The 21,774-nt window shown below is 41.6% G+C and overlaps 1 protein-coding gene and 1 pseudogene across 2 annotated transcripts in view; one reads left to right on the top strand and one right to left on the bottom strand.

The window, feature by feature from the left end:
• Nucleotides 1–3,177: 3,177 nt before the first annotated feature.
• Nucleotides 3,178–21,774, top strand: part of TRIP11 (thyroid hormone receptor interactor 11) — a 95,094-nt gene continuing 76,497 nt past the window's right edge. Inside the window, exons 1-5 of one of the 2 annotated variants that reach the window (XM_014590642.2) lie at nucleotides 3,178–3,632; nucleotides 8,030–8,088; nucleotides 14,460–14,570; nucleotides 19,944–20,222; nucleotides 21,583–21,651. In XM_014590642.2, coding sequence (XP_014446128.2) covers nucleotides 3,494–3,632; nucleotides 8,030–8,088; nucleotides 14,460–14,570; nucleotides 19,944–20,222; nucleotides 21,583–21,651 — 657 coding nt within the window. In that variant the 5' untranslated portion in view covers nucleotides 3,178–3,493. Of the gene's footprint in view, nucleotides 3,633–8,026; nucleotides 8,089–14,459; nucleotides 14,571–19,943; nucleotides 20,223–21,582; nucleotides 21,652–21,774 lie in introns of both variants that reach the window. The other variant, XM_006155804.2, reaches the window with a different exon arrangement.
• On the bottom strand, nucleotides 10,613–13,265 carry LOC102477329 (latexin pseudogene; annotated as a pseudogene).

Below are 21,774 nucleotides of genomic sequence, written 5' to 3'. Positions count from 1 at the left end.
CCCATAATCCTGAGAGGAGAATGGAGGAGAAGGGACTGTGGTGTGGCCATCTCCCCAGGGGGTGATTTCTTGCTGTCTGTCTCTCTGGTGAGTGCAAGTGCCCTATAGCAAAAATCTCTCTCTCAAATAAAAAAATTACTTATTTAATTTTATTTATTATTATTATTAATTTGATCAGTGAGAGACAGAGAGGGAGAGACAGAGGAGGGAAAGTGAGAAAACAAGTTACCAGGTCTAGGACTTGAACCATTTGGGAGTCTAACACCTTAACCACCATGCCACCTGGTATCATCCCCTCTTTTAAAAAAATACACTTGTATTTTTTAAAAAAAATTATTTTTATTTAACTTTATTATTATTATACTTTTAATTTGCCCAGAGATGGACACACACACACACACACACACACACACACACATAGAGAGAGAGAGAAAGAGAGACAGACAGACAGAGAGAGAGAGAGAGAGAGAGTCATGTAGGAGTCCAGTGTCTTTAGCCACCATGCCACCTGCTGGCCCCCAATAAACTTGTATTTTTAAATAACTTTGTATTCCATTTTTCCAGAAACCTTTTTTTTTTTTTAAGTTTGCTAGAGGGCACATTACTCCAGAGACAGAGGAAAGGAGAGAAAGCACTATCCAGGGTAGATGATCATGCTGCAATCCCTTCTCCTCCACTCTCTGAGGACTTTTGGGCACACACATACATGTGTGTAGTGCGTTTTTCAAGCTGCCAGGTCAAAAACTTGAATCATGCAGTTGGCCATGTGGGATTCAGCTGCCTTAATCACCACATCACCTTGCTGGCCCCTGGTGGGCTTTCTTTCTCTCGTGAGCACATATACCCTATAGCAATATTTAAAAAAAAGCAAAGTCTTTTTTTAAAATATTGAGGTCTTCTATGATGCCCCTCCCTTGTCCTTCCCATATCATCGATATCATTTTATCCCTATAAGTCCCACAGCAGTCATTACCACCTGTCTTACATTCATTACATTTTATTTATTATCTGTGCCTTCCCATTAGGATGCAAATTTCATGACACTTAACACTGCATGTGTTTTTCTCTTGGTGTATCCCCAGTGCCTAGAATAATGGCAGACACATTAATAAGCTACTGATCATCTATGTGACACATCTTAGAAACTTTTTTTAGAACTCACCAGTACCAGGCTGTGCCAGTACTGTTCCAAGCACTTAAAAATATTACCTCATTTGGGATCAGCAGATGTTGTAATGGTTACGTTGCTGGACTCCTGCATAGTTGACTGCAATTCAAGTCCCAGACCTGGTGGCTTAAAACTCACGCCAGGCACATACGTGTGTGTGCCCAAAATCCTGAGAGAAGAATGGACGACAAGGGATTGCAGTGTGGCCACCAGCCCTGCCCCCCCAGGGGGAAGGATGTGATTTCTCACTTTCTGTCTATCGCTTCGGCGAGTGCAAGTTCCTTAGAGCAAAAATCTCTCTTAAACAAACAAACACCTTATTTAATTTTCCTACAAACTCGGCCAGTAAGCATAATTATTATCATTCTCTCTCTCTTTCTTTTTTTTTTCTTTTGGAGAGATTTTTGCTATAGGGTGCGTCCACTTGCTAGAGAGAAAGAAAGCAAGAAATCACTCCCTGGGAGGGTGGCCACCCCACAGTCCTTTCTCCTCCAGTCTCCTTTTGGGATTTTGGTCACGCACGCACACAGGCCTAGTGTGAGTTTTAAGCCTCCGGGTCCTGGACTCGAACTGCAGTCAACTACATGGGAGTACAGCAACATAACCATTACGCCATCTGCTGGTCCCCCATTCTCCATTTTCAATGAGAAATTGATGCACAGAGAGGTTAACATACCCAAGGTCATACAGCTAAGTGACAGAAGTCGGCAGTCAGAATGGAGTCTGTACCTTCTTCCCCCAGGCTATGACGTCATTCACATAAATACACAGAGAGGATTTAATATACACTTCTGGGAGGAGATGAACATTTTCTTTTCAAAGCACTCAGATTTCAGGGAGAGCTGCTATTGCCTGATACTATCAGATATCAAATACTGGAGGCATTCCCAAGCGTTCTTTTTTGCAAACAGTGCAGTCTGTGGCAGCCCCTCCTATGAGAAGTCAGAGAAAGATGCCAGTGTATTCTGTGCTTTGCTTAAAAGAACAAACATGTCATATCTTTTCTCCTTTCTCTTTCCTGTTACATCTTTTCCAAACAAAAAACACCTAGTACTGTCCCTGGCCAGGTGTGGGTGTGTGCTCGTACCACTGCGTCAAGTGCTTGAAAGTCACAGGAGAACCGTTCTTCCTTTAGGAAGGAAAGCAAGCAAGCAGGACACCGGTGTGTCAGAATCAGTTCGTGTAACTGAGGACCTGGGGAGGGGATAGGGCCTTGCATAGCTAGCACAATATGAAAGCACGGATGGTTTTACTTTACAACAGTATTTCTTCTCTATTAAGCTGTCGTGCAGTCCTGTAACGAATCCTTTCGCAAAAGGGTTGTCTATGTTTTCACTTCATGGTTGAAATCGGCTTCAGGAATCAAGTTCGCTGTACAACTAGTTTCAGCTGTGAGGACAGCCACCAGAGGGAACGCCCATAGAAAGTAATCAATGTGTTTCCTGCGTGGACACTCGAATTTGCAACCCGTCCTCTGTATCTTGTATCCTCAGTTGTTTCCACAATTCCGGGCACAGAGCAGCCCTTCAGAGGCTGGATAATCGATACGACAACGTGTGATAAGTTACTTCAAGCCTTCCTGCGCAGTGGGTCGACCCCGCCAAGTCTCCCCGCACCTCTGAGCCTTCGCGGGTGTAACTAGAAATAAAACATTCAGGTGTCAACACCACAGTAGGGTCTGTAAAGCTCCTGGGTTATGTCCACGGGGGCCAAGGGTCGGATCCGCATCAAAACTCAGCCACGTCGCAGCCTGCTCTCCTGGCTGTCCTTCCCGCAGCCCAAGCCAGCTGGTTACGTGGAAGCCGACCTTGCCCTGGACTGGGAGTACCGGCCCCGCCAGCTCGCCCCCGCGGTCCTCCGCCATCCCAGGCTCCCTTGCGCCCAGGACACGTCCGGCGGCTTCGAGGGGCCTTTCTACCCCACGGGCGGCCTCTCTATGATCCGCTGCCGCTTTTAGAGCGGGTGTCATGGCGGCCGGGGCCGGGGGGGGGGGGGGTTGTCACGGAAGGAGTTTATCACAGAGCTGGGGGAAGGTGCTGAAGCGGAGGAAGAAGTGGTCCCATCGGACGGTGGGAAGTCGCGGGAATGAGTGGAGGCCGTGAGGGCGTGTCGGTGGCACTAGCGGCGGGCCCCGCTAAAGTCCCAGGCCGAACCTCTGCGTTCTGAGGCAGAACCTGGCCGTTGGTGGGCGCCTCGGGCGGAGTTAACGAATCCCGAGTGTTGTGATTTGTCATAGTGTTGCCAGGGCAGGGGTTCCAGGGCGTTTGGCGGGGTCGGCCGGCGGCGCTGGACTCTCTTCTGGGGTCGTCTTCTCAACCCGCAGCGATGTCGTCCTGGTTTGGGGGCCTCGGCTCCGGCTTGAGCCAGTCTCTGGGTCAGGTCGGGGGCAGCCTGGCTTCCTTCACCGGACAGATTTCAGACTTCACCAAGGACATGCTGTTGGAGGGCACGGAGGAAGTGGAAGGTAACAGCTGGAGCGAGGGGAGGGAGGGCTTGCTTCCCACGTCGGTCCACCCGGAGACGCGGACGGGTCGCAGAGGACTTTGCTCGGTACCCCCCTTCTCCGGCACCTTCTCAGCCGTTTCTGTGCTTGCGGGACCACTGGGGTCGGGACCGGAGTTCGGCTCCCCTCGCTCTGAGTACTCGCCATATCAAGCAGAGCGAAACCGCCTCTGCGTTGAGTAGTGTTTATTTTGTGTGCTTCATCCCCGCCCGACACTTATTTTGCCCTCAGTTTGGGGGGCGGGTCTAACTTCGATCAGTCTTCCCTTATTTTGACCCAGTTTGAAAAATTGTGTATGGCAAATAGTCGCTTTTTTGTATCTATTTTTGTAACAATTGATATAACTCATAATTAAAAACATTTGGCGATTCTCTTATCCATTCTTGATTATGTTGTTAGTGAAACATGGGTATGTCTTTCTATTCTTGTATATTTTTTTCGTAATGACACATTGAGGCGTTCCAGCTGAAAATGTATTTTTGTGTATAAATACCCAGTTTCCCCCCACATTTCGTCAGTACAGCAATGATGATACCCTAGTCTTTGGGTATCCTGAGCAACCGTCACTCATTTTTTAACCACCCCCCCTTTCCCCTTTTTTTTTTTACTGGTTTGTAGTGGCACAGAGTTACATTTACCTGGTAATCAGTGGTTGATTACTGTTTTGAAATTTCTTTCAACAAGTGTCCTTTGGATCAAAAGAGTTTTTACATTCCCATCTAGGTCAGCCTCCAGGGAGATAATGACCTAGTCTTTGGGATGAGAACAGGTGGCTTATTAATCAGCATTCTGGTTTAATTTTTTAAATCATGATTTAACTGAGCCTTCATATTTATTTGGTTGAAATTGAGAAGGATGGTTGCTATAGAAAGAGATGTTTATGTTTAGAATTTCTGTGGGGTCTATTTGGACGGAAGATTGAAGAGCTGGTGAAATCCATTTTACTGCTCCTTCAAGTCTTTGTGGGTGAGGTCCATCAGGTGGTACAGGTTGGGGAATGGGAGTGAAAGGACTTCTTCCTGTGTCCAGGAAAAAGGTCATGGGACTTTGAAGTCAGAAGTAGAGAAGGGTTAGATAACTATGAGCAATGATTAGTCTTCCCTTGTATCCTAGAAAGGATGAAACAGAAAGGATGAAAACAGTTGGCTGTTCTGTTGATCCTAAGCCAGGAAATGTGCATCCCTCTGTGTGTCGCCTCTTGCAGAATTAAGGTGGAATTCATTTTTTTCCCACTGAATGATGCTCCTGCACTCTCAGTCTCAGTGCTTTCACTACCTACACGCTTTTCTAAACCAGAATTTTTCATGTCTCTGTTTTGTCTCTTTCATCTCCTTCTAGTTAGTCACTAAACCTTGTTCATCCTATGTGAGAATTGTCCTTTCCTTTATTACTCCTGCTTCCTTAGTTCAGATCCTCAGAATCTCTCCCAGGGACTGTTTCTCTTTCATGTACTGTCACCCAGTTTGCCCTACTCCAATCCATTTTCTGTTGTATTGGTAGTTACTTTTTCTTTTTTTGGAGAGGTTTTCGCTATAGGGCACGTGCGCTCGCCAGATAGACAGAGACAGACAGAGAGACAGAAAGCGAGAAATCACCCCCCAGAGGGGATGGTCATGCCGCAATCCCTTCTCCTCCATTCTCCTCTCAGGATCTTGGGCACGCACGCACATGCGCCCGGCGTGAGTTTAAGCCACCGGGTCCAGGACACGAACCGCGGTTGACTACGTGGGAGTCCAGCAACATAGCCATTACGCTAACTGCTGGTTCCCGGTAGTTACTTTTTCTAAAAACTAATTTTTTAAAAACATCTTAACTCTGTTACTGACAGGATAAAATCGAAACCTCTTAGTTTTGGAAGGCTAAGTAGCTATCTTGCCAGGTTTCAGCCTACCTTTTCTATTTGTTATACTGTCATATCTAAACATATGCAAACTTATGTACATATGTGTGCTTGTACCCAGAGCTTCTGTCATACAGAACTTTGTCAGATACGGTACCCACACAACTCCCTCTGCTTCCTCTCTCACCCTCATTTGCCTGGCAGACAGTTTCCTATGTGATCCTGCTCACATCTGTACTTGGTGAAACCATGCTGACTCTCACACAGGTTAAATTGGTTGCCATTGATCTCATTTCTAACAGAACTTTGTGAATCTCTTCATGACAACATTCACCACATTAAGTTATAATTTGTCTCTCCTTGAAGCTCAGGATTGTGACTCTTTTTTTTTGGTCCTTATGTTACCCATGTGTGGGATTGTCTTTGGTATGTAGTAGATAGTCAATAAAAATTGTACAAGTGGGAGATTAGAAATCTGCAAAGTTGTTTAATGCTTTCGCATTAATTGCATTCCCTTTGCATTGAAGTAGAACTTGCCTAACAATTTATAGATTTTGTAAATTACTAAAAAATAGTATCAGAATATAGTTCACTTATTTATTCAACAAGTATTTATTGAATATTTGCCCTGTACCAGCAATAAACACAAAATTTGCAAAGTAACACTGCTGGTATAACTTGAAAATCATTCATATTGGCTAAGGGCTCTGGACTCCCACATAGCCAGCTGCAGTTTGAGTCCCAGACTTGGAGGCTTGCTTTCTCACTTTCCCTCTCTTTTTCTCTCACTTTGTCCCTCTGGTCAAACTAAAATAAATAAATAAAGTTAATAAAATAATTCTTTTTTTTTAAGAAAGAAAATCATTCATGTTTATAATAGCAGAAGGTTGCTGTTTTACCAAACATTCTGATTTTTTTCAGGGTTGGGCTTTTAATTCAGATGAATATGGATGGAAATTTCATTTCTGTGCATTACAAATTGTGGGATCTTTGACAGATTATTAAATACTTAACCTCTAGTTAAGCAGTTTCCTTATCTGTTAATGAGGGATAATTGTACCTATCATGAGGTTGAAAGGATTAAATGAAATTATGATTGTAAAATTCCTAGAACTGTGTTTAGCAAATAGTAATTATTAGTAATTGGTAGATGTTATATTTTTCCTCATTGAGAAAGTCGGAGGTTTTTGTGTGTGTGTGTGTGTGTGTGTGTGTGTGTGATACCTCTCCTTTTCCTAAAAAGGCTTAGTGTGTGTGCGTGTGCATGTGTGTGTGTGTATTTTTGACTAGGGGTGGGCAGGTGCGGTACTCTAGATAAACCTTTTAAATCCCTCTTTGAAATAATTGATACATTGAACAGTTTAGCTTCCTAAACAGATTAGATTTTACTTTTAAATCCTTCTTTGAAATAATTGCTATATTAAACAGTTTGTCATCCTAAATTTATCTTCCTAACTGAGTAGCAATTAGATGTTCCTTACAGAGTTTTGAGCAAGATGTGCAAACACTGTAGACCCAAGCCTTCCTGGTGATTTTTAAGGCAAGAGGACTGTCTGTCACTGTTATGTTGTACATGCTGCTTTTATTTTCTCTTGGCTTAAAGTTAAGAAAGGTTGTCCTTATAATATTAAAGTGCTTGAGTAAGGAAGAGAATACTATTATAATAGTATCTAACTCTGTGAACGATGATTTTCAGACAGCACTGGTAGTGTCATTTTGTCACTAATCTCTGACATTGCTGATACATTGAAGAATACAAACCAGACCCAGCTCATTCCGATTTTAATCATATTGTGTCTGTGTTAATACATTTCTCTTAGCGTGTTTGGATTCTTTGTTTATAGGTAATTAATTCATAATATTGGAAACAGAAGTTAGAAATAAGGTATTAAATCCCAGGTGATTATGTTTAATCTAAAATGATAGCATACACCAGCAGAGTAGAATTTTAATGTGGCAAAACTTAATTTCCAACAATAACATTTTAATGACCACTTTTTTTTTTTGGAGAGGTTTTTGCTATAGGGTGGGTATGCTCACCAGGAAGACAGAGAGACACAGAGAGACAGAAAGTGAGAAATCACCCCCCATGGAGAATGGCCATGCTGCAATCCCTTTCCTCTATTTTCTTCTTGGGATCTTGGGCACGCATGCACATGCGCCGGGAGTGAATTTAAACCACCGGGTCTGGGACTCGAACCGTGGTCAACTACATGGGAGTCCAGCGACATAGACATTACATTAACTGCTGGTCCAAAATTTTAATGACCACTTCTAAGGGATAAAGGTAGGCATCCTCAGGTGTAGGAGAAATGCAAAAGGAATGACTATATGACAGTGAAGAACATTAGTGGCAATGGAATGTTGTAATGAAAATCAAGTGCTATATGTTTTCTCAGTTTGCCCTCATATCATCCCACCATTGTGTTCAAATTAAGTGAAATATATTTTTCATAAAATGTCTGTTTAGTATGTCTATTGATAAGATACTCAGTATATACTGTTTCTTTTGTAGCAGAATTACCTAATTCTATGAGAAAGGAAATTGAAGCCAATCATGCACTCTTAAGATCAGAGGTAAGGAAAATTAAAGACTACCATCAAACTTAGATTTTTCTTTTTGAATCCATGGAAGTTGTTAAAACTTTATTTCAGTCCCTCCTTTTTCTATTTCTTCTCACTTCTTGTTTATGTCAGTTTTTTGAGCCTTTATCAGCCTTCTTTGGATGAAGAATATGTTACTGCAGGTTGTACTCTTTAATAGTCCCATCAGTATTATTATTTGTTAAATTTGCTATAATGTGTATATGGTCGAGAAAGAGAGAGAGAGAGAGAGAGAGAGAGAGAGAGGTTTTAAGAAACTACCCTCCAGAAGGGATAGCCATGGCTTCCATCTGTATTTTTATATGCTGGAAGTCGGAAAACTGCCAAGTGTACAAATGATAGTGGCAACAAATTATCATTATCAAGGAGTTACTATGTTCTGACAGTGTGCCAGTGCATTTATTTGTGCAGTACATTTGTTTATTTATTTTGGAGAGGTTTTTGCTACAGGGTGCAGCACTCTCCAGAAAGACAGAGACAGAGAGACAGAAAGTGAGAAATCACACCCCAGGGGGGATGGCCATGCCACAATCCCTTCTCCTCCATTCTCCTCTTGGGATCTTGGGCACGCACGCACATGCACCCGGCGTGAGTTTAAGCCACTGGGTCTGGGACTCGAACTGTGGTCAACTACATGGGAGTCCAGCGACATAGCCATTACGCTAACTGCTGGTTCCAGTACCTTTGAGTTTAATATGAAGAGTGTAATTCTGCTTAAAGCTTTTTAATTCTCTAACGTTAAAATAATATTTGGATACAAAGAAGGTTAAAAATATAGGAACAGCATTTTCATTTTATCACTATAAGCGTCTTGGCATGACTAGTTCTACACCTTGTATTTAATAGGGATGAGGAAAGCTTGGAAAGGGTTCAAAGGAAAGCCATTAAGAAAATGAGAGGATTTGGGGCCAGCAGATGGTGTAGTGGTTACATTACTGCACTCCCATGTGGCCCACCGTGGTTCAAGTCCTGGACTCAGTGGCTTGAAAATCATGCCAGGCACGTGTGTGTGCGTGCCCAAGACTCCAGGAGGAGAAAGGAGGAAAAGGGATTGTGGTATGGCCTTCCCCCTACGGGGTGATTTCTCACATTCCCTGTCATTGTCTCTGTTTCCCTCTTGCAAGTGCACATGCCCTATGGCAAAAACTTATATTAAGAAAAAAAAAATGAAAGAATTTAAAAGTGGGATCTATTTGTAAAGGATCAAAGAAAGTTATTTAGCCATGGGATAAGAACAGGGAAGGGAACACTTAATAATATTATTTTAGCAAAAGATAATCTTGGAGTACCATGGTAAGCATCTTTGACTCTCTCCTAGTCCATAAAAAGGGAATATTGAGATTAGGTGTAAGAAAATATTTACTGCAAGCATTATTGAACTCTGGTCTAGATTATCAAGGTAAGATTGTAGAATTTGCAGGCCAGCAAGTGGTGTGAGGGTTAAGGCAGCTGGATCCCATATGGCTGACTGCAGTTTTGAGTTCTGGACTAGTAGCTTAAAAACCATTCTACCAAAAGACAGTTTAAATTCCACATGGCCAAGTGCACAGTTCAAATCCTGGACCCAATGACTTGAAAACATGCTGGGAACATGCATGCATGCCCAAGAATCCTGAGAGGAGAATGGAAGAGAAGGAAGGAAAAGGGCATGGCCATCCTCCCCTTGGGGGTGATTTCTCACTCCCTCTCCTTTCTCCTGCGAGTACAAGTACCCTTACTGAACCTAGGGGGCAAAAAAACAAAAACAAAGCTTGAGGGCCAGCTCTGTAGCTCAAGTAGTTGAGTGCTGAATAGAAGAAGCCAGATCCCACATGACTGATCAGGGTGCCAGTCTTAGCTATGGTAGGGTTGAAAAGAACACTGGGTGCCAAGTGCACGTGTGTTGAATTCTGATTGGATGGAGAATAGGAGGGAAGAGGATCGCAGTGTTGCCCATCTGTGTGCCCTCTGGTCTAAAAAAAAAGTTTATGAAAAAAGGGATTAAAAGATGAAAATGCAGGCCTGCAGGTGTCATGGTGTTTAAGACTCTGGATTCCCACGTGGTTGACTGTAGTTTGAGTCCCAGAACCATAGGCTTGAAAATCACACTGGGCACGTGGGGATGCATACCTAAAATCTCAAGGGGAAAAGGAGGAGAAGGAATTCTGGTGTGGCCATCCTCCCTGAGGAGAGTGACTTCTCACTTTCCCTCTCTTTGTGTCTCCAAAACCAACAGAAAGAACACATAATCTTTATTTGTCTGTATAAGCTCTGTCAAGTTTAAGGCACTTTTTTTTTTTTAAATGCTATGAGGCCAAAAATCGAAGCTTTATTATGGAATATTACATATATCATTATTAGTGTTATGAAGACATTTTTATGTAGTAACACTTTTCATTATGGCATCTTGTATGGTTCTAGACTATAATCAGGACATGTATACAAAGTGACACTTTGGTCCCTTAAGCCAGATACAGGTGAGGATGTCATACACATCATTAATGGACACTTCACACGTTGTCCCAGTGTTAGGGTCTCCGTTTATTCCAGTTGTTCTTCCTTTGGCAGATGGCTATTATGTTTGACTTCAGTACCATGTTGTGGATGCCAGAGAACTTGCATTTGCCAAGGAATAATCTCGTGAGATGCAATGTCATGAAGTAGAATAGTGTAGTCTAATTCAATAAAGTTGCCATTTCTTTGCACTTGCTTGACAGTTTGAATCTTTGCCATTTTATACCAGGTATTTTCTGTAGAATTCTGCCATATTATATAACCACAGGCAACCCAGGCTAAGTGTCGAACTGGCTTCATTTCTGGAGATACGTTTCCAAACTGTCTGGAATATTTTGTGCTTCTAGTGGTTCCTTCATGGACTTGAGTCTTTGATAAAATGTGTTATCTTCTTCATCTGGGTTCTTTCCAATTTCTCCTTCAAATGTAAAGTTGACTTCTGGTGCAGTAGCTTGGCCCACAGGAGGATAAAGTACTTTAGCTGTGCAGTTCACTGTAACTTGTTTTTGGATAATTTCTTCCATGGAAAATTTAAGGCGATACTTATGTCCTCTTCCCGGGACATCCTCTATGCTGGCTTGTTTGACCGTCTGCACCAGAAACACCTTGTGGGGGGGGTCCCCTGCTGGTAGTTAATGCAGTTCTCTGCCACCGATGCCACCCTGGAGGCTGGGAATTGATCTGGCGGGATTTCTATTCTCGGGGAGCATTGGCCGTGGGGTGCTCAGTCTTAGCAGTAGTCCTCTCGGTGCTGGCTCTGCGTACTGGGCATCTCGCACGCTGCAGGTGGCAAGTTTAAGGCACTTTTGTAAGCTGTGACACTAGCCATTTAATGCATCCTTAAAGAACTGAGGGTCCTGGGACCAGCAGTTAGCATAATGGCTATTGTCATTGGACTCCCATGTAGTCGACCACGGTTTGAGTCCTGGACCCGGTGGCTTAAACTCACACCAGGCGCGTGTGCGTGCGTGCCCAAGATCCCAAGAGGAGAAGGGATTGTGGCGTGGCCACCCCCACCCCACCACCCCAGGGGTGATTTCTTGCTTTCTGTCTCTCTGTCTTTCTCTCTTTCTGGTGAGCACATGTGCCATATAGTAAAAGAACCTCTCCAAAAAAAGAAGAAAAAAAAAAAAAGAACTGAGGGTCCTGGGAATTAAACTATGTTAATACAGTCTTTTTAAACTTTATTTAATGAAGAACAATGGGTATCCTTTAAATATTTTATAATATTAAGAAACATAAGTCAGACGGAGTTATATTAGTACTATAAGGTAGATGCCTAGTGATTTCCCATGGATCCTCTCAAAAAATTGCCTTTGTTGAGAGGAGTAAGTAAGAGCAGCATGGTAGAGAAAGCTTCTCTGGGCATTTTTCTGCTAAGGCTTCAGCTTTTTCAAAACACTCATAATAAGCAGATGTCGTTCTTTGAGCCTTGAGAAAAACAACAAGCAAAATACCTTATGCATCCCCAAAAACTGTAGATAATACATTTGCTCTTGTTGGTTCACTTTTGCTTTGACTGGCTCAGTTTCACCTGTTGGTAGCCATTGCTTTGGTTATGCTTTGTCTTCAGGACCATAATGGTAAAGCCATGTGTCATCTCCTGTTAAAATTCTTTGAAGAGGGGCCAGCAGAGGGCTTAGTGGTTATGTTGCTGGACTCCCACATGGGTGACCGTGGTTTGAGTCCTTGACCTGGTGGCTTGAAAATCATGCCAGGTACTATATGTGCGTGTGTGCCCAAAATCCTAGGAAGAGAATGGAGGAGGAGGGATTCTGGTGTGGCCACCCCAGGGGGGAAATCACCCACTTTCCCTCTCACTGTCTCTCTCTGGTGAGTGCACGCATACTATGACAAAAAAACTCTTAAAAAAAAAAAAAGTCTTTGAAGCAGTGCTTCAGGATTTGACTTTACTTGTTTAAAATTTTCATCGAAAGCTCTGCTCTTAGAGGCTACCTCTGTGCTCACTAATTAAGGGAGCTAGATCTCAAATTAACCACTGTTCGAATCTCAGCTCTGCTAGCTTGAAAAACACAATGGGTGTATATGCATGTGTGCCCCTAATCCCGGCAGGATGGGAAATGGATGAAAAGGAATTGTGGTGTAACCACATCCCTTTGTGGGGGTACTTTCTGCTCTCCCTCACTGTCTCTCTGTCTCTCTGTTTCTGGTAAGTGCAGGTACCCCCTGGCAATAAAAAAATCCAAAAAAACAAAATCTCTGCTTCTGTGTCAGATTTGGACAGAACAGTTTTGGTACCTATTGAGAAGGGTTGCTCATCTTTAATTTTTCTTTTCTTTTTTTTTTTTTTTTTTTGAGGATTTTTGCTATAGGGCGTGTGCACTCGCCAGACAGACAGAGAGAGACAGAGAGACAAAAGCGAGAAATCACCCCCCAGTGGGGATGGTCACGCCACAATCCCTTCTCCTCCATTCTCCTCTCGGGATCTTCGGCACGCATGCACATGTGCCCGGCGTGAGTTTAAGCCACTGGGTCCAGGACTCAAACTGCGTTCACCTACATGGGAGTCCAGCGACATAGCCATTATGCTCACTTCTGGTCCCTCAGCTTTAATTTTTCTAATAGAATTGTGTAAGCTAAACCAGTCAAGGTGGTTATGGTCTTGGGTACTGTTTCTGCTCTTGATCCTTGGTCATGTTCAGTGAAGGAATAAGCAAAATGATTTTTTTCCTCACAAATTAATGTAGTTGATGTCTTCAACATCATTTTGCCCCCTTTTAAAACAAATGATCTGTTTGTAAACTGCTGATTTATTTTGACAATTGTCCCCATAAATTTTTTGTAAAATCAGTGATTTTACCATTTTCACCCAGGCTTCACTATACATTTGATGTTTGTTCTTCAATTTTAGCAGAAATTGTGTTGCCTTGAAAGAGGCTCTTTTTAAAGTGACAGTCTTTTTTTTTAATACATTTATTTAATTTTTATCTATTTTCTTGTGATTTTTAAGCTGCTGGGTCTGCTCTCCCTCACTGTCACCATTGAACAAAAACCTCTCCAAAAAAAAGGAAAAAAAAAAAAAAAAAGGGATTGCTATGTGGCTGTCCCCTTTGGAGGGTGATTTCTCACTTTCCATCTCTCTTTCTCTCTTGTGGGCACATGTGTCCTGTAACAAAAACCTGAAAATAAATAGTTTGACTGTTCAGAGAGAAAACAAAAGCCCAGACGTGTAATCCATTCATTAACTACACATGTATTGCTTACTATAAGCTAGACACTTGATAAAAAGATGGGGGAAACATTGGTCATAGCTAATTTTTTTTTTTTTTTTTTGAGTTTGGTTTCTTTGTTTTTGTTTTTGGAGAGGTTTTTGCTTTAGGGCACATGCACTCGCCAGAAAGACAGAGAGAGAGAGACAGAGAGAAAAAGCAAGAAATCACCCCCTACGGGGATGGCCACACTGCAATCACTTCTCCTCCATTCTCCTCTCGGGATCTTGGGCACGCACGCACACGCGCCTGGCATGAGTTTAAGCCACTGGGTCTGGAACTCGAACCGCGATTGGCTACATGGGAGTTCAGCGACATAGCCATTATGCTAACTGCTGGTCCTGATCATAGCTATTTTTTAGCAGAAAGTCAAACTCAGCAAAATGTTACTCTTTTTTTAGAATTACGCAAGCTTTATGTAAATGTGCTTAATGCATTTGTAACTTGAATTTGAAAATCTGTTTTAAATGAATAAATATCTCAGAATCTCAGAATGCTGAGATATTTGATTTTCACATCATTTTTTGTATGAAGCAGTATGTCTTATATGCTATGCACATGACTGTTACTAACGTTTTATTTGCGGTCTTTTGTTGCAATTACTTTTTCCTTTGCTTTTAGAATGAAAGACTTAGAAAACTTTGTACTGATCTAGAAGAGAAGCATGAAGCATCAGAACTTCAAATAAAGCACCAATCTACAAGTTACCGAAATCAACTACAACAGAAAGAGGTAAAGATGTTACACTTATTTATTATTTATTTCACTGTGTTGTATTAGGAAGGTTTTTAAGAGTTATAAAATAAATCAAGCTATATTCAGATCCACAAGAGTATTGAAAGGGTGTTGAATTTAATAATTCCCAGCTCAGATTGGTATCACTGATTTTTGTTTTTTGCTGTAGGGTGTGTGTACTTGCCAGAAAGAGAGAGACAGAGAGATAAAAAGTGAGAAATCACCCCCCAGGAGGGATGGCCACGCCGCGATCCCTTCTCCTCCATTCTCCTCTTGGGATCTTGGGCATACATGCACGTGCGTCTGGCATGAGTTTAAGCCACTAGGTCCAGGACTCGAACCATGGTTGACTACATGGGAGTCCAGCGACATAGCCATTATGCTAATTGCTGGTCCTGGTATCACTGATTTTAAAATAACTTTGTAAGCGTTTCTATTAAGTGTAGTCATATAAACTAATCTTTGTAAAGTTTACTTCTTACTTTTTAAAAAAAAAAATATGTGATTTTATTTATTATTTTTTAATTTGACCAGAGACAGACAGGGAGAAGAGGGAGTAAATGAGAAAGCAAGCCACCAGGTCCAGGACTCAAACTATCACTGGCCATGTGGGAATCCAGCACCTTAACCACCATTCCACCTGCCAGCCCCTAATTTTATTTTCTAAAAGATAAAAAGTTTCTCTATAAAATATCTTCAGGCATTCGCTGCTTATAATTTCTGTGTGTTGTTTTTTTTTTTTATCAAACTAGAATATTTTTTTTAAAAAAAGAATTATTTATTTAAATCAATTTGTTGTTGTTGTTTTAACTTGACCAGACAGAGACAGAGGGAGAGAGAAAAGGAAAGCAAGAAAGCAAGCTGCCGGGTCTGGGACTTGAACCGTGGTCAGCAATGTGGTAATTCGGCCCCTTTAACCACCATGCCACGCCACCTGCTGGCTCCTAAAATATGCTTTGAATTGGTGTGGTCATTGCTAAAGACTTCTTTTTTTTCTTTCTTTGTTTTTTTTTTTTTTTTTGTTTTTTTTTTGAGAGATGTTTGCTATAGGGCAAGTGTGCTTGCTAGGGAGATAGAGAGACAGAAAGTGAGAGATTACCCCCTAAGGGGATAGCCATGCTGCAATCCCTTCTAGTTCATTCTCCTCTTTGGATTTGGGGCACACATGCACATATGCCCGGAATGAGTTTAAATGCCGAGTCTGGGACTCGAACTGTGGTTGACTACATGGGATTCAAGCATTGTAACCGTTATGCCATCTACTGGTCCCATGACATTGTCTTTTAAAAAATACTTCTGACTACAAATGTTAATATTTATTGTACTGGGATATATTTCATTTTCCATTGAAAACCAATATTATATTTATTATAATTAACTTACACCATTTTATAAAAGTTCTTGATTTCTTAAAGTTTAATTGAAATAGTTGTTTTAGAATAGACTTTTCCTTGCTTTGCTGGTTATAGATATTATGTGATTTTTACCAATGTTATCCTGAATGTTCAAATATATGCTCTGTTCACATGTATTACACTATTATTGAATTCTCTTTGGTGTTTAGTTCATAAATGGTGTCCAATAAATATTTACATGGAATTGAACTATTTCCTGTTTTTTCAATCCAGATCTTTTCAGTGTTCTTTAATTTGTTGATTAAATGCTTATTTCTCTTATGACTTTATATTTGGGTTTTTAAAATTTAGATGCATTGGGCCAGCTGGTGGCATGGTGGATAACGTGGCTGGATCCCACATAGCAAACTATGCAGTTTGAGTCCTGGACCTGGCAGTTTGAAAAATGCACCAGCACACATGCATGTGCATGTGCGCTCAGAATCCGGAAAGACTTAGAGAAGGGATTGAGGTGTGAACATCTCCCATGGGAAATACTTTCTCACTTTTCCTCTCTCTCCCTCTCTCAGTGTGTGTCTCCAGCAAGTACATGTGCCTTTTGGCAAGTTAAAAAAAGTTAATTAGCTCTTTCAGTGACATTCTAGAGGGAAAAGTAAAAGCATATCACATCTAAAATAAAAATTCAAGGGGCCAGCAGGTGGTATGGTGGTTAAGGGTGCCATACTCCCACATGGCTGACTGCGGTTTGAATCCCAGAACTAGCAACTTGTTTTCTGACTGTCCCTCTCTCTCTCTTTCTCACTCTGTCCCTCTCTGGCCAAATAAAATAAATAAGTAAAATTAAGTAATTCTTAAAAAAAATTAATATAAAACTTAAATTTTCAATCTTATGAGTTGATAATTTTATAAAGTAAAAATGAATTACTACAAAAATAAAACGAATACAGAAAGCAAAGTTACTAGTTCAAATTATAAACCCACTTCCTTCTTTTTTTAAAGATTCAGAAGATAGGGACCAACATGTGTTGTAATGGTTAGATCACTGGATCTCACGTAGTCGATTTGCAGTTTGAGTCCTGGGCTTGGTGACTTAAAACTCATGCCAGGAGCATATGTGTGTGTGCCCAAGATCTTGAGAGGAGAATGGAGGAGAAGAGATTGTGGCATGGCCATAATCACCCTATGGGGGGTGATTTCTCACTTTTTGTCTCTCTCTCTTTGGTGAGCACATGCACCCTATATATCTCTCTAAAAAGAAAAAAAGATTCAGAACATATATAAAAGTAGTGTCAAATTGCTTTAACAGTCTTCAGGTTTTACTCTTTAAATTTCTGTACTCATCAGGAACTGATAATGAGCATTTGTGCCATTAGTCAGTGGACCAAGCTTTGAGTAGCACTGACTTTTAGACATTGTGATCTAACAGTGGCTCCTACACAGGGGCATACAGCTGAATCAGTAGTGACACTTTTAAAAATACAAATTTACCCTTCACAGAATGTTCTAATTTAATGTTCCTTGAAAGGGCCCTGGTATTGATCATTTTTAAAAGCTCCATAAGTGATTCTTTTTTATTTTTAAAGAATTATTTAATTTTATTTATTATTGTTATTATTTAACTTGACCCGAGAGAGACAGAGAGAGAGGGAAAGTGAGAAAGCAAGATGCCAGACACAGGACTCAAACCTCAGTTGGTCACATGAGAGTCTAGTGCCTCAACCACTATGCCACCTGCTGGCTCCTCCATAGGTGATTCTGATGCTTACCCCACAGTTGAAAACACTACTGTGGGGAACCAGCAGTTAGCGTAATGGCTATGTCGCTGGACTCCCACGTAGTCAACCGCGGTTCGTGTCCCGGACCCGGTGGCTTAAAACTCACGCCGGTCACGTGTGCGTGCGTGCCCAAGATCCTGAGAGGAGAATGGAGGAGAAGGGATTGCGGTGTGACCATCCCCCCGGGGGGTGATTTCTCGCTTTCTGTCTCTATGTCTCTCTCTGTCTGTCTGGCAAGCGCACGCGCCCTACAGTGAAAATCTCTCCAAAAAAAAAAAAAAAACACTACTGTGGAAAATTTGGCATTTTATTTTTTACTTAACTATTGATATTAGAGGCACATCAAGTTTGGAAATGTCTCAGTTATTATTAGAGATTGTACTATATCACAATTTGGTATAAATGTCTATTGCATCGCCAGGCACGTGACCATGCGTGCCAAGATCCTGAGAGCAGAATGGAGAGAAGTGATTGCGGCGTGGCCATCCCCCGTGGGGGGTGATTTCTCGCTTTCTATCTCTCTGTCTGTCTCTGTCTGTCTGGCGAGCACACGTGCCCTATAGCAAAAACCTCTCCAAAAAAAAAAAAATGTCTATTGTCTATTGCATAACAACAACATTTAAAAAAATCTTTAAAAACTAACTTCCTTCCTTTCTGACTTCCTTCTTTCCTCCCATCCCTCTCTCCCTCACTCTCTTCCTCCTTCTTTCCCTCCCTCCGAGAGAAGGACTGAAAGGGGGAAAGTGAGGAAGCAAGTCGTCATGTTCAGAACTTGAACCCTGGTCAGCTGTGTGGGAGTCCCAACACCCTTAACCACCACGCCACCTGTCGGCCCCTTTTTTTTAATTTTTAGAGAGAGATTTTTGCTGTAGGCCCATGTGCTCACTAGAGAGACAGAGACAGAAAGTGAGATATCACCCCCTAAGGGGAATGGCCACACTGCAATCCCTTCTCCATTCTTCTCTTGGGCTTTTGGGCATGCACTCACACACACGCCCTGTGTGAGTTTTAAGCCGCTGGGTCTGGTACTCAAATCACAGTCGACTATGTGGGAGTCCAGCGACTTAACCATTATGCCATTTGCTCATCCTAACAACTTTTTTTGGCATTATAACTAAATCTGAAAAAAAAAATGAGTTTTCAGTACTTTTTACTAGAATGAGCTATTTTCTGAATCTATTTGCTGCTTTCACTGTGATGTTCATATTCCCCAGAGATGCAATTTATCTCATGTCATTTGTGAGAAAATGATAGAAATTTGTACACTAATATAAATTTCCACTGGAGAAGGGGCTCTAATATGAAAAACCTTTGTTGTATAACATGTTTGTTTTTGTTTGTCTAATTGTTTAACTTTACACATGTAGAAATCCTAATACTTGTTGGCTATCTCTCTAATATTAAATTTCCTTAATTGTAGTAGAGGGTCTTCTGGGTCTAGTGTCAGTACTTTACAGAAAGCTTATTTCAGTTTTGAGTTACTCACTTTGTGTTTTGAGTAATCTTTCACCCAGAATGGATTCGGTGCAGTGGTAGATCCTGTGTTCTTTTGAGGTGTGACTTCATATTCCCAACCTTCAGTTGAAACTCTACTCAGGGGACCAGCAGATAGCATAATGGCGATGTTCCTGGACTCCCATGTGGTCGACCGCGGTTCGAGTCCTGAACCCGGTGGCTTAAACTCGTGCTAGGTGCGTGTGCGTGCGTGCCCAAGATCCTGAGAGGAGAATGGAGGAGTAGAGATTGTGGTGTGGCCATCCCCCCCAGGGATGATTTCTCGCTTTCTGTCTCTCTGGTGAGTGCACGCACCCTAGAGCAAAAACCTCTCAAAAAAAAAAAAAAAAGGTTCTTGAGAGAGATAGAGGGAGGGAGAGAAGGAGCTCAGGATCTCACTAAGCCACAGTCCCACTTCCCTACTGCTCTCCAGCCAATCAGAATCATGGGTGCATTCGTGGCTGTATCTTTCATGTTCAGGTCAACCTGGAATCCAAACCTGGGCCTCCTATATGGCTCCAGCCTCTACCCATTGCTCATTGCCACTGCAGCTGGGCTCATGTTGTTATTTTTTTTTTTAATAAAAAGTATTATGATTAAGATGTTAGGGAAGTCTTGGGTTCAGTTAATAGAGTACTACCATTGGATAATCTTAAGACAGAGTAAACCTTTTAATATTACATATCTGTGAAAAGGTCATTATTTTTCTTTTAACCTTCTCCAAAACATGGATTATAAATATATAGGTAGAAATCAGCCACCTTAAAGCAAGACAGATTGCTCTACAGGATCAGTTGCTGAAACTACAGTCAGCCACTCAGTCAGTACATTTGGGAACTGGCGGCCTACCAGTAACGACAGCATCTTCTTCATTCGGCTATGGGACCAGTCATCATGCTTCAGCTTTCCATGATGATGACATGGACTTTGGGGACATCATTTCATCACAACAGGAAATAAACAGATTGTCAAATGAAGTTTCAAGACTTGAGTCTGAAGTTGGCCATTGGAGGCATATTGCTCAGGTAGGTAAAAATTTTCATGGATTTTGAAAACTAAAAATGAATAAAGGTAGTTCTGAATAGGAAGGCATGTGTAGAGTCTTTTGATAGTAGGAAGAATCCCGACTTGGAAATAAAATTCTAACTCTGATTCTGCCAGAGATTTTCTGAGTAATTCAGGTCAGATTGTTTTTCTCTCTCAGCCTTAGTTTCCCCTTCTGTATAATATGTGGGAAAATTGTTTTAGAGAAACTTAAAGCAGCAGATCCATTTTATATAAAATAAAGAGTTCTAAGTCCAGGACTCAAAACAGGCAAAACCGAGTTGCCGTACTTGAACCAGCACCTTTTCCCCTGGAGTTTCTGAGTCTGGTGGAAATGCCAGGGCTCCAGGATACCATATTTGAAACCACTTACTGTTGTGGACTGGATTTTTTTTCTTTTTTTTTAAGATTCATGGCTTGGAGTTATAATCTATCTGGAAAATGTCCCCCTTGAAAAATACCCTTTTTTATTTCCTTGTACTGCCTGAGACATGTGCACTTGACAGAGAGGTGGAGAGAAAGAACATCTCCAGTGGTGTGTTGTCAAGCTGCAGTCTTCCACACTTCTTCATCCTATCGTGATTTTGGACACGCTTGCACATATTCCAGGTGTGTTCCCCAGCCAGCAGGGCCAGGATTTGAACTGTGGTCGACCACGTGAGATTAAGTTTCTTATGCACATTGTTTAACCCATTGTGCTACAAGGCCAGTTGCAAGGTTGTTTTTTAATTCTTTTTATTTTTTGAGAGATTTTTGCATGTGCACTCGCCAGAGAGACAGAAACAGAAAGCGAGAAACTACCCCCAGGGGGAATGGCAACATTGCAATCCCTTCTTCATCCTTTTGGACATGCACACACACATGCCCAGAGTGAGTTTTAAGATGCCAGGCCCAGGACTTGAACTGTAGTCAGCCATGTGGGAATCCAGCGCCTTAATCACTATGCCACCTGCTGACCCCCCTGTAAAGTATTTTTTAATTCAGTTAGTTTGTGACTCTTTTTTTTTTTTTTTAAGTCACTTAAGGGACCAGCAGATGGCATAATGGTTATGTCGCTGGACTCCCACTTGGTTTGAGTCCCAGACCTAGCAGCTTAATACTCACATAGGGTATGTGTGTGTGTCTGTGTGTGTGTGTGTGTGTGCCCAAAATCCCAAGAAGAGAATGGAGGAGAAGGGGTTGTGACATAGCTGTCCCCGGGTGATTTCTTGCTTTCCATTGCTTTGTCTGTCTCTTTCTCACCAGGAAGCATGTGTGCCCTATAGCAAAAACCTCTCTCTAAAAAAAAAAAAAAAAAAAAAAAAAATTTAATTATTTTCTCATTCTCTTTTTCTGATCTAGACTTCCAAAGTGCAAGGAACAGATAGCTCTGATCAAAGTGAAATCTGCAAACTGCAAAATATCATTAAGGTAAGTCAGATTGTTAATTGACAGTGTCTATTATACATCTGAAATCTGCTTATTAAGTGCATAAACCTAAATTAATAAAAGTGTTCATTATAAAAGCCATTACATATATTATTCGTTTCTTTT

Source organism: Tupaia chinensis, unplaced genomic scaffold (genome assembly GCF_000334495.1).
Source record: "Tupaia chinensis unplaced genomic scaffold, TupChi_1.0 Scaffold000469_1, whole genome shotgun sequence".
Taxonomy (NCBI): domain Eukaryota; kingdom Metazoa; phylum Chordata; class Mammalia; order Scandentia; family Tupaiidae; genus Tupaia; species Tupaia belangeri.
This window is presented reverse-complemented; position numbering and strand designations above follow the sequence as displayed.